The sequence below is a fragment of the Colletotrichum chrysophilum genome, assembly GCF_026319265.1.
Source record: "Colletotrichum chrysophilum strain AFK26 chromosome Unknown scaffold_387, whole genome shotgun sequence".
In the NCBI taxonomy this organism is placed as follows: domain Eukaryota; kingdom Fungi; phylum Ascomycota; class Sordariomycetes; order Glomerellales; family Glomerellaceae; genus Colletotrichum; species Colletotrichum chrysophilum.
The window spans coordinates 558-11,004 of NW_026517674.1; the positions used below are offsets into that span (position 1 = coordinate 558).

Below are 10,447 nucleotides of genomic sequence, written 5' to 3' on the forward strand. Positions count from 1 at the left end.
GATGTCATGCCCAAAAATAAGTTCCAGAACGATGATTCCCACTGCGACAAGATAGTCGCGGACCTCCTGCTCTGAGAGATTTGTGACACAAGCCGATGTCTCTGCAGTGGAATCTCTGAAGCTGCGAGACAGAAAGGGGTGACAGCTACTGAGAGTTTGCGAGTCGTTGTCGACCAGGAAGTAAAAGTTGTTTTTGGTCCATGCCACGGACATCCAAGGTGAGGGATACGCATGTAAAAAGGCTGACGACATGTGAGCTGCCATCTCGAAACGAGTCTGTCTTGGCAGACACAATTTCGCTTCATGATGTGCGTGTAAGAGGTCGGGAAGAGACACCAGCCTCATCTTGTCAGATATCATGCGCCGCAAGACCGATGAGGTTTTGTCAACGTGTAGCCGTCTGTTGAGCTGATCATCCAATAGACCCTCCCTCAGTGATGTCTCCTCCAGAAAGGCGCAGAGACTTTGGATCTGCTGCTTGCCGGGACAGTCCCCATCGGCCTTGAAGGGAATTGAAGGACTTGAATCTTCCATCGCACGTTTATCCACGGAGGTTGTAACCAATATGGCAGGAGTGAGCTCCGCGAATGTGACGCTCTTGCGACTCGGGCTGGTAGGTGAAGTCGTTGGTGAGCCTGGTTTCGATTGCAATCTTAGAGAAACCTTGTCTATAAAGCTTGGCTTCACCTTGCTGTACTGTAATTTGTCGTCTGTAATGCTTTGCAGCTTAGACAGGTTTGCCGATCCGTGTACGGCCTTCACATCGGCCGAGGGAGTTGAAACCTTCGGCTCCACGGTCTGAATAACGACCTCGTGCGCCTTAGGCTTCAATGAAGAGCTGTTCTTCTCCCCGGTGCCCCAGACAAGGACCACAGATGAGGCTTCAGGAGCACCGTCACTGCACAAGCGCAAATGTGCTTTGTGGCCATGGGAACAAGAATCTTGGGCGCATTTCCAATGGTGCCTCAAGGCGTTGTAGACAGAACATGCGTGCTGGCGGGCTTTTTCAAGACGTTTGACCGGCTCGGACGTCTTTCTCCGATCGGATATGGGAAGAGTGCGCTCGCTGTATCCCAGGATCTCTTGCATCACTTGATTGAGGCCTGCCAACTTCCGCACCTTCTTGTCTTTTCCCTTCGAAAAGCTGAGCTGAAGCCGCTTACAATGCCATTGCATAGTGTTGTGTTGTGCCGTTCCCAGCCAGGGTGCCTGAGTTCAAGAATTAGACCAAGCTTAGAAATTGATGACACCCTGAGCAACCCACCTTTCCGTCTTGAATCTGGAGAAGCTTGTTCAAATCCATCATCACATCTTGCATCCTCTTGATTGTGCGAAAGAAGCGATCCAGCTCACTAGACAAGCGGTTCTCGAGAAGCGCTTCGAGGCTACCGTCTTTCCAACGCGAGTCATCGGGATTTCTGATCAGTTCCATCAGGCTGTCATTATCGGTAACAATTGGGTCGAGGAGTCGAATCAGATTCTCGTGATATTTCATCATTTGGTGCCTGATGTCGTCGACGAATGCAATGAAGTGGTCTCGAAAATGCCACCAATTTTCTAAGGGCCCTAATCCTTCCCGATAATAGTCGAGGCAGTTAAGAAGGATCGGAAACCCTCCTAATACTACACCAGCAATCTCGAATGCTGACATCGTGGCAGTTGTCTGCTATCCGGAGGTAAATTTTCGTCTGTATTACGAAAATTGGGCAGAAAATAGCCGACCCTAGAATTCATTAGCAGATTACTTCGTCGAAATAGCGTCTTTGCAGTTATTTCGACGTGAGCGCCGATAGGAGGTAGATATGTCAACGCTTAATAAAAGGGAAGATATTACCGCAGTTGAACGGCTCGACCCAGACAGGTGGAGGTTGTTTAGAGTAACTTTGCTGAAGGTGATTTCTCCCGTTGAACTTCAGCGTTCGAAGTGACGTGTATCGTGGGTCTTCCTGAAGTCGAATTCGCAGAACCATGGAAGTTGCATCGGCGAAGGATTTCTTTTTCCGTCATCTCCAGGTTCCAGGTGAGGGGTAGCCCGAGGCATGCAGACTTGACAAATCACGTTCACGAAGATGGCCAGCGTGACGGCATGCATACGCAGCCTGATTCCACGTCACACAATGAACTTCCGCTCCACAGGCAGCCGTAAGTAGAAGAAGATCTTCCAGTTTTCAATCCCTTTTCAATCAAAGCATCTTCGCAGCCAATTGCGAGAATTTCACAGGCTCACGTCAGAAGCGCCCCCCGAAAAGATTTCCCAGATGGCTGAGTCTGAGATCTCCCAAGTCGCCCGAGCCTGTCACGATGGCCTTTCAAGCCTGGCCAAAGAGTCCAATCACGTACAGGCATCTTTGAAAGATGGTCTGGAACAGAGGGATGTACAAGAGCTCATCCAGCGATTCGAGCAATGGGCAGGGAATCTTGGCGTTTTCCAACAATCGAGCTCCAAGCTATCACTCGACTACCGTCTTCGCGATAGTCCGAAAGTCAGGGCTCCGATTTTGAATATGCTTGCGGACTTCAAGGAGTCCACCGACCTCGGTAGGTATGAACCCTTACTAGCTTACCGCAAATGCTAACAAACGTCGGTGCAGCTGCAGAAATCGTCTCAGGCCATCGTCCCAACAGGGTCATGCCAACGCAAATGGTCATTTCAGACGCAGATCTCGAGGAGTTTGACATCTCATCCAGCAGCTCTGAGTCCGGTGCCTCTTCAATTTCAGGTCCCGACATCGAACGCCCGCATGACCAAGCATCCGAGTTACAGAAACTCATATCAGCAATGAAGACCAGCCTCGAAAGCTTGTTCCGCGCTTCGGTATTCATCCGTAAATTTGCCCCCAAGGACAGACGCCAAAAAGCCTCTAAAACGAAGCCTTTCGATAGCAGCGCCGATATCATGTACATCAGAGATAAATATCCGACTCTTTGGGGTAAGGAAGACAGGTTGGCCACCCGTCTTGGAGAGGCCAATGCCCGGCGAAGACAGTACTTCAGGTATCGACAGCAGCATCATGAGAAACTATCTTCCGAGGCGGATGATCTGGTTCTGACTACAAAGAATACTCATCTACGTACGGACTCTACGACTTCCGGGAAGCACTCCCGCCCAGGCAAGCCCTTTTTATCCGACATCACCAGGCCCAGTATTCTCGCAGAGACAGAAGCCACCGAATTCCAGGGTAACCCCTTGATGAATACGCAGACTTCGGGGCTTCTGAGCCTGGAGCCAGCTATGTCAGTTGTCTCAATGGCAACCACAGTCGTTGAAGCAGCTGATACTGAGCTTCAATTCCCGCCTATACCAGAAGAAGGGTATCGACATGCTTCATTTTTGTGCCCTTATTGCTTGGAGGTCATATCCTGGCAATACAAAAACAAGGAGTCACAGTGGAGGTACGCGCCCAATTATTGCACAGTGATCAATCCTATGATGCTAATGTCAATAAGGAAACATATTATCCAAGACCTGGAACCATACATTTGCACTTATCCAAGCTGTAGTATTGACACATTTTCGTCGGCTCACGCTTGGTTCGAGCACGAGCTGTTGCTTCACCGCACAATCTGGGAATGTCCCTCATGCACCGACACATTTCAGAACTCCGAACACCTTACCGAGCACATAGACTGTCACCACGGGAGCCACATACCAGCGAACCAAGTACAATCAGTTGTCAATCAATGTCGGCGGCCTACTAGATTCATTGAGGCTTCCAGATGTCCCTTTTGCGACGACGAATGGGCCAGTGTCGAGCCACCTCCTGGGCGCGACGCCGAAGACACTGTCGTGTATGTCGAAGTACATCAGTTTCGCAAACATGTCGGTCATCACCTCTTGCAGCTATCCCTTTTCTCTCTTCCTAGACTGCATGTAGGCAACGATGAAGAATTCAATAGCGTTGGTGCTGTTCCAGACAGGAATTCTCAATCAGATGCCTCGTTCCGATCGGGCAGAGAAAACCTGTCACGGGGATGGCGCATTCTCTTCGACAGATGGACCACTATTTCTGCTTTCTCATTCTTCATCGGCATCCATGAAGCGCAGAAGAACGGCAAGATTTCCGCAGACTCCTTGGCAACAGTGGATTTCGAATCATTGCCCCCCAGTCACAAGGACGAAGGGAGTGATTGGACCATCATACACAATCCTACACTCCCAAAAATGTTCGATCTCGAACTGCTGCATACAATTGAATTAGATTCCTCGGTTGTTGGCGTATGTTTCAGCCCAGGCGGGGATTACATCGCGGTCTGCAGCAACCAGCGAGTTCAAGTTTTCGCTGTTGGAACCGCGGAGGCCGTGTCTATTTTGAAGTCCGATGACGCGATCGATATCACCAGTGAAGACTCAGGTTATATGTATTATCGAAGAGCCTGCTTCCATCCAGAAGGCAAACTACTGATTACGGGCTCGGATGACAAGTTCGTGCGAGTAAGCTCATCCGAAACCATATCTCCTATGACCAGAGGCTCATCTGATTTCATAGGTATTCGACATCGATTCTCAATCCGTTTTCAAAACCCTCGCAGGCCATGAAAGAGGGGTTAGGTCAGTTTATGTCTCCGAAGACGGCAAGTGGATTGCCTCTGGCGGCAACGATTGCACTGTCCGCCTCTGGAGCACCGTTACCTGGGAATGTCACCGGGTCATTGAAACGCCAGCCGTCGTGAACGTGGTTTCAATTTCTCCAAAATCCGATTTTGTAGCGGCTGGCTGCTACGACAACCTCGCGCGTGTCTGGGAGATAGAACCAACCGTCGATCCGATATCCGGAAGCGAGGATACGGACGCCTGGACCTGTGCAGGCCACTCGGATACCGTTTGGTCCGTCCAGTTCTCTTCCGATGGGAAGCAAGTCATCACAACCTCTTCAGACATGTCCATCAAGCTGTTCGCGGCTGTAGGTCAATATGAGCATTCGGCTGGTGGTGGTGGTGGCTCGCCAAAGTCCTTAAGATGCCTGAGAACATTAATCGGACACTCGGTATGTCGCGTACCATCACCCAAGTATACACTACCTATGGTATGTCTTGAAAACTGACCTTCTACATAGCACCTCGTGTTGACGACAGCCATGATATCGAATGTCGCATGGCTGTTGTCAGGTTCAATGGATAAGTCTCTACGGTTTTGGGACTTAAAGACCGGAAAGGCACTTGCTAAACTCGAATGCCACGAGGATTCGGTCATAGCCACAGACGTGGGGCCTGAAAGAGAGAATGGTCTGCTTTTTGCCACTTCATCAACTGATAAGAAATGGCGCATATGGTCGCTTACTACTAAGAATTAAAGGGACATTGTGATGCTCACTAGATATTTATACTGAGCCCTCTGTTCCAAGACCATAATCTCCGACCTAACTCGACGAAATGTTAGTTTTAGGGTTCCATGAGCTAAATCCTTTAACATGTTTTAATATTATTCATTTGAATGCAGTCCATCAATCAACCACGAGTTTGGAATACTTATTGATTTCCTACAATGCTACTGTCGCTCAAGCAGCGGAATACAGTTTGCCATGTATCTTTCCTTGTTGCATTCTCACAGAACTCTTCAAACCTTTCAGGCATTCGGCTGACATTCTACACTTTCTCCTTTCTTCAGGACTACCCTTTGCGTGAATCTAGTACCTAGTATCATTTAAATAAGGGTCAGCTATTTTCCTCCTCTCAACTTATCAATAGGCCAAAAAGGTAGGGGTTTACTCTCGGACTCTCCTCAAGTTACAAACAAGCTACCAAGGTTCAAATAGAATTCAGTAGGGTTTAGCAATCTTCCATTTAATAGATTATGAAATCTCAGGTAGTCTCTACTTTAAATACTGAGCGATAGTTATTCAAGAACTAACCTTCAACTACCTCAGAGTGCTCGCCTCTTATTGATTTAGTTGCAGACAACATATGTTCGTTGCCCATATGAAAACGCTCAGAGTAACAGAATCAGCAGGGCAGTATTTGTCACATAACCACACACATGAAGCTCAATCAAAATGCATCCGATACCAGCAGAAATTTCGCAAGACTTCTACCAAGCGCTACATAACGTGGTTTCTGACCCAGAGACTTCATTCTCAAGAGGGGCTGGACTGGAATTTTACCTGCGCCACTGATGTCTCGTCAAAAATCTCTTTAGCTGATTCGTCTCCCCTTACCTGATGCATGCTTCGTTGTTGCGGAACTGATGTAAAGGGAAGAAAACACATGCCAGGCTGCCGTATTCCATATTGCACGACTTGACAGGCCGCGCGCCAAGAGCGCTGCCTGATGAGGGGATATATACAAGGATTCAGGCGCTAGCCTTTCCCTCCGCGAACCAGAGCCACGCTGAATGCCCCAGTGATGTTCCGTTCAAATTTATTGATTCCCGTCAGCGATGTGGTCATCAAACTGGCCTTGCACGTGTCGCAGCCTGATTCAGTCATGCAACTGACGAGTAGGTAGGCCGTTTGCTCCGCCCACCAGGATTTTCTTCGCTATCTTATCTTTTCATGTCGCTGTCTACTCTTGCTCGTTGTATTTGCTTCAATCCATTCTTCATCATTTGAGCGGGCCTGCACGAATGACTAAATAACAGATAAAATGAATAAATGAACAATGCATGCAGGAGGGTTAGGCTAGGTGGAGGTACTAATGCAACATTCGGGCTTACGTATATCCGCAAGAATTCTTCAGGCTTTGTTCTCAAGTCAGGCGTCAATCGTGGGGTTCAGTTCTTACTTCAAAAAACCTGTGCCGTCCTGATGATTTGAGGTAAGCTGCCAAATATTCCTATGACCCGCCTGACCACCTTGCTCAGCAGAAGACCTCTAAACTCTTCCCAACCTCACGATAGACGCGACTGACGCGACTGACGCGACTGACCCAACCGACACGACTGACGCAACCGACCGACGCTACCACCAACGAGACCAACGCCGCCGACGCGGCCGACGCAACACTTAATGCGACACCGAGTATCAGCGTGAGATCAGCAACAACCCCACCTTCCTTTTACAACGATCGATGGAATGAATAAGATTCAGATGAAGACGTTATTAATTCCCAAGCTGCTTAAGAGGTGTTAAAGAGAAGTAAAAATATCTTAAAGCGCGATATAGCAAACGCTTATTCTCGTTTAAACCTAAAAGCAGTGTTTGGCGCTTGAGAAATAGCAGGAGTTAGGCAACCTAGGCTTGTAAGAGGCTAGTTAGGATATGGTCGCTCTACTGGTTAATATGTATATTAAACCTGGAGAGCAAAAGGCTGTTTATATTCATGACTCTAACAATGATTAAGTTGCTACGGTTGGTAGTGATGATTATATAGGGCATTTTGTTATAATACTATGGGAGGCTGGGCTGAAGTATATTTGCTATGGGCCATGTTAGGTTGCTGAAGTTACGGCTGTTGGAGAGAGTTCTGTATGACCTGTTATAGGAGCTAATACGAGCGTGCGAGCACAATCTGAGATCTGTCTATTGTGTATAGGTAGTCGCACCCTGCGCTGAGTGCGAGGGATGACTTAGAAGCCGTGAGACTCTAGTTCTAGGCGTAACACTGCATAGCTCCCTGAAGCTATCAACACTTTTGCTGTAGCGAAAGACATGGCTTAGGAGAAACATGATCGTCGCCTAAGTTGCTGTCTCTGGGAAATTCATCAACCCTACTCGATCCTTGATGATATCAAACATCTTAATGGCTTCTTTCCCCGAGATCCTGAACATAATGTATGGAAATGCTCCCTCGTGTGTTGGAATCGTCAATGCGCTATTTCCCATAAATATGCTGTCTGAAAGTAGATAAATGCCTTCAATCGCAGTGATATTAAACTTCACACCACCACGTAAAAACCTTACGCCACCACGTAAAAGCCTCACGCCACCACGCAAAAGATCTAAGCCATGGACATTAGTAATGTATTTTAGAGTAGAGACAAGTATTGTACCTGCTGGATCGGAAGGCCCCTCTTTGTCATCGCTGTCGTTATTGTTATCGCCGTCGTCATTGTCATCGCTGTCATTGTTGTCGTCGCCGTCATTATTGTCGTCGCTGTCGCCAGTTTGGCTATACTCTGCCGCTTGATCTTGACTGGCTAGGATGTTGGGATCGACTTCGCTGCTACTAGCTGCAACTAGGCTGGTCTGTGGTCCTTGGGAAAGCTGATAGTTCCCTGCGATTAACTGAGCGGCTGTACTGCTCTCCAGACTGGGGATAGCATCCTGGTAGCTCATGCAATCCTTGTTCCGTAGGTCTGACGGTGCCATATCTCGGCTAGCCCGTGTCAAGTTGCGGTTGTGGTTGTTGTTGCCGTTTCCCTCGGTGGCTCCAGAACGATCGCCTTCATCTCCGCCCGTGGTGGGCTGTGTCACGATGCTCCCGACTGACATCTTGTCTGGCCCTTGGTGTGGTTTGAGTTGCTTCGGGGTGGGCTCAGCACCGCTAGGAAAATCCTCCCCTTCTATGTCACGTCGCTGACGTTTCCCATCAGGCATGTGATCCGAATTGCTCAATTCATGAACCAAGGCCTGGGCCTGTTGTACGAAACCAGCGGGTATTTCGGGGTTCTCATCCCGAATCCACTCTCGGAGAGCCTCGTCAAAGGCCTGTTGCTTGGAGAAAAGTGGTGGTATAGCGCATCCATACAAGCAAAGATAATAGATAGGGTATCCGAATTCTTTCTGTATGTTGATGAGGTGTTTCCGAGCTAGGTTATGCCGGCTCCTTTTCGATTGTTCAGTGGTGCCCTCGGGGTATGGTGGATTCTGAAGTAAGATCCCGGTCTGGTTCAACCTTGTTGTTGTTGTTGTTGTTGTTGTTGTTGTTGTATTTAACGCCATGGCGGCAAGGGCGCAGCCGCCCTTGCAGCACACCTCCCGAGGGGTATATAGCGTGGAGAGCCGCAGGCCTAGGCTATATACTCTACCGTACATATCCCTTCCTTCGTTCCCTAAATCTTGCCTGTAAGCTACTATATGTTCTATCCGTCCCTAGTTCCCACTGGTTCCCTAGTTTCATTACATCTGTTTAGACCCTTAGGTAGGGTATTTTGTAAGAATAGGGGCCTAGGCCATAGCCCAGCCCCTAGTATCGCGGACAGATCTTCTGAAAGAAATCTGTGACGCGAAGGAAGGCCTGGAAGCCTTTGGGGTCGGTGATTAGCCCCTTGAAGTACCGCTCGAGGGTTCCCATAGATCCTATAGGCTCTTGCAGGCCAGAAGGGTAGAGGGTCGGCCACCGTTGCCTCCTCACTAGGGTCTTTCAGCAGTAAACCAGGTGATCTACCTCCTTTACCTCCCCACACGAGCAGGTAAGCAGGGCCTCAGCATGGTTAAAGCGTTAATAGTATTATTCAAAGTCTCCGTAGCCTAAGCGGGCTGCTAGGAGGTGGTGTAAGGTAGCCCGTAGCAGGCCCAGTTCGAGAGGGCAGGTAAGGGCGGCCTTGAGCCCTAGTTGGGCGTACCTGGTTGATGCCTCTTGCTTCCACCATCGTGTGTGTTGGGGCGCGTAGGCGCTCCCTCGAGAGACGCTTGATCCCTGATAAAGTAGCTAATTGGCCTCGGGGGGCTTGAAGAGTTGTGCCCTCCTTAGCCAGTTAGTCTGCTTCTTCGTTACCCTTTATCCCTTGGTGCCCTGGGGCCCAGTGGGTTCGGATATCATAGATCTTACAAGCCTCCTTAATCTCAAGGAAGGCTACTTGTGAAGAGACCGGGGTCTCACCCTGTATCCCTTAGATAACGCTAGTATTATCGATACAGATGTGTATAGGCTGGCCTTAGGAGGTGAGAAGGGCCCACTGGAGCCCTGCCCTCGCCCCTTCAGCTTCCCTATCAAACACTTCCGCTAGGCCCAGCCGGCCACAGCCTCAGGCAATAAGCCTTTTGCCTCAATAGATAATAAACCCATACCCAGTAGCCCCATTAAGAGCCTTTAAGCCGTCTGAGTAGACAAGCATATAGCTGTCTAGTATAGTAATTAGCTAGGCGTTAAAAGCCTTAGCTGCCTCCTCTTTAGTCTGTATAACTATAGGGTCTTGGGACCTGGGAAGGTACTGTAGTGATTAGAGTATAGGTCTCGGGCACTTCGGAAGGAGGTCTGCTGTTTGTGAAGGTAAGCTGAGAGTATCCGTGAGGATGAATACTAAGTTGATTGCTGAAGAGCTATGGAAGTCTGACCATGAGCCAGGCTCAGGGTCATACTATATACAAGTCCTGCACGGTATCTCCTGTGGTAGCTATGTAGGATATCTGTGCTATCCAACATATCCATGGATAGCTGAGATAGCAGACATATCCATCCTATCCATCTTTGCCCTGTATCCGTACTGTTCCCGAAGTCACGTGACCTGTACCATAGTTCTTCCTTTCCCGATGGTTCCTGGTTACACCTGTGTTACTGCTTCCATATGCTCCGCATTAGCCGCCGAGATCCCGGGCGGGGTTGTTCCAACGTGTTATGCCTAACGGGTCGT

The 10,447-nt window shown here is 49.0% G+C and overlaps 2 protein-coding genes across 2 annotated transcripts; one reads left to right on the forward strand and one right to left on the reverse strand.

The window, feature by feature from the left end:
- Window positions 1-541: 541 nt before the first annotated feature.
- Window positions 542-1,498, reverse strand: COL26b_014436 (uncharacterized protein; the record flags this gene model as incomplete). The annotated part of the gene is made up of 3 exons (XM_053187007.1): window positions 542-652; window positions 688-898; window positions 1,251-1,498. 3 exons carry the CDS (start codon window positions 1,496-1,498, stop codon window positions 542-544), a joined length of 570 nt encoding a protein of 189 aa, XP_053029047.1.
- Window positions 1,499-2,258: 760 nt separating this feature from the next.
- Window positions 2,259-2,538, forward strand: COL26b_014437 (uncharacterized protein; the record flags this gene model as incomplete). The annotated part of the gene is made up of 1 exon (XM_053187008.1): window positions 2,259-2,538. A coding segment is annotated over one exon (280 nt), but the record flags the coding sequence as incomplete, so codon positions are not given.
- Between the last annotated feature and the right edge of the window lie 7,909 nt (window positions 2,539-10,447).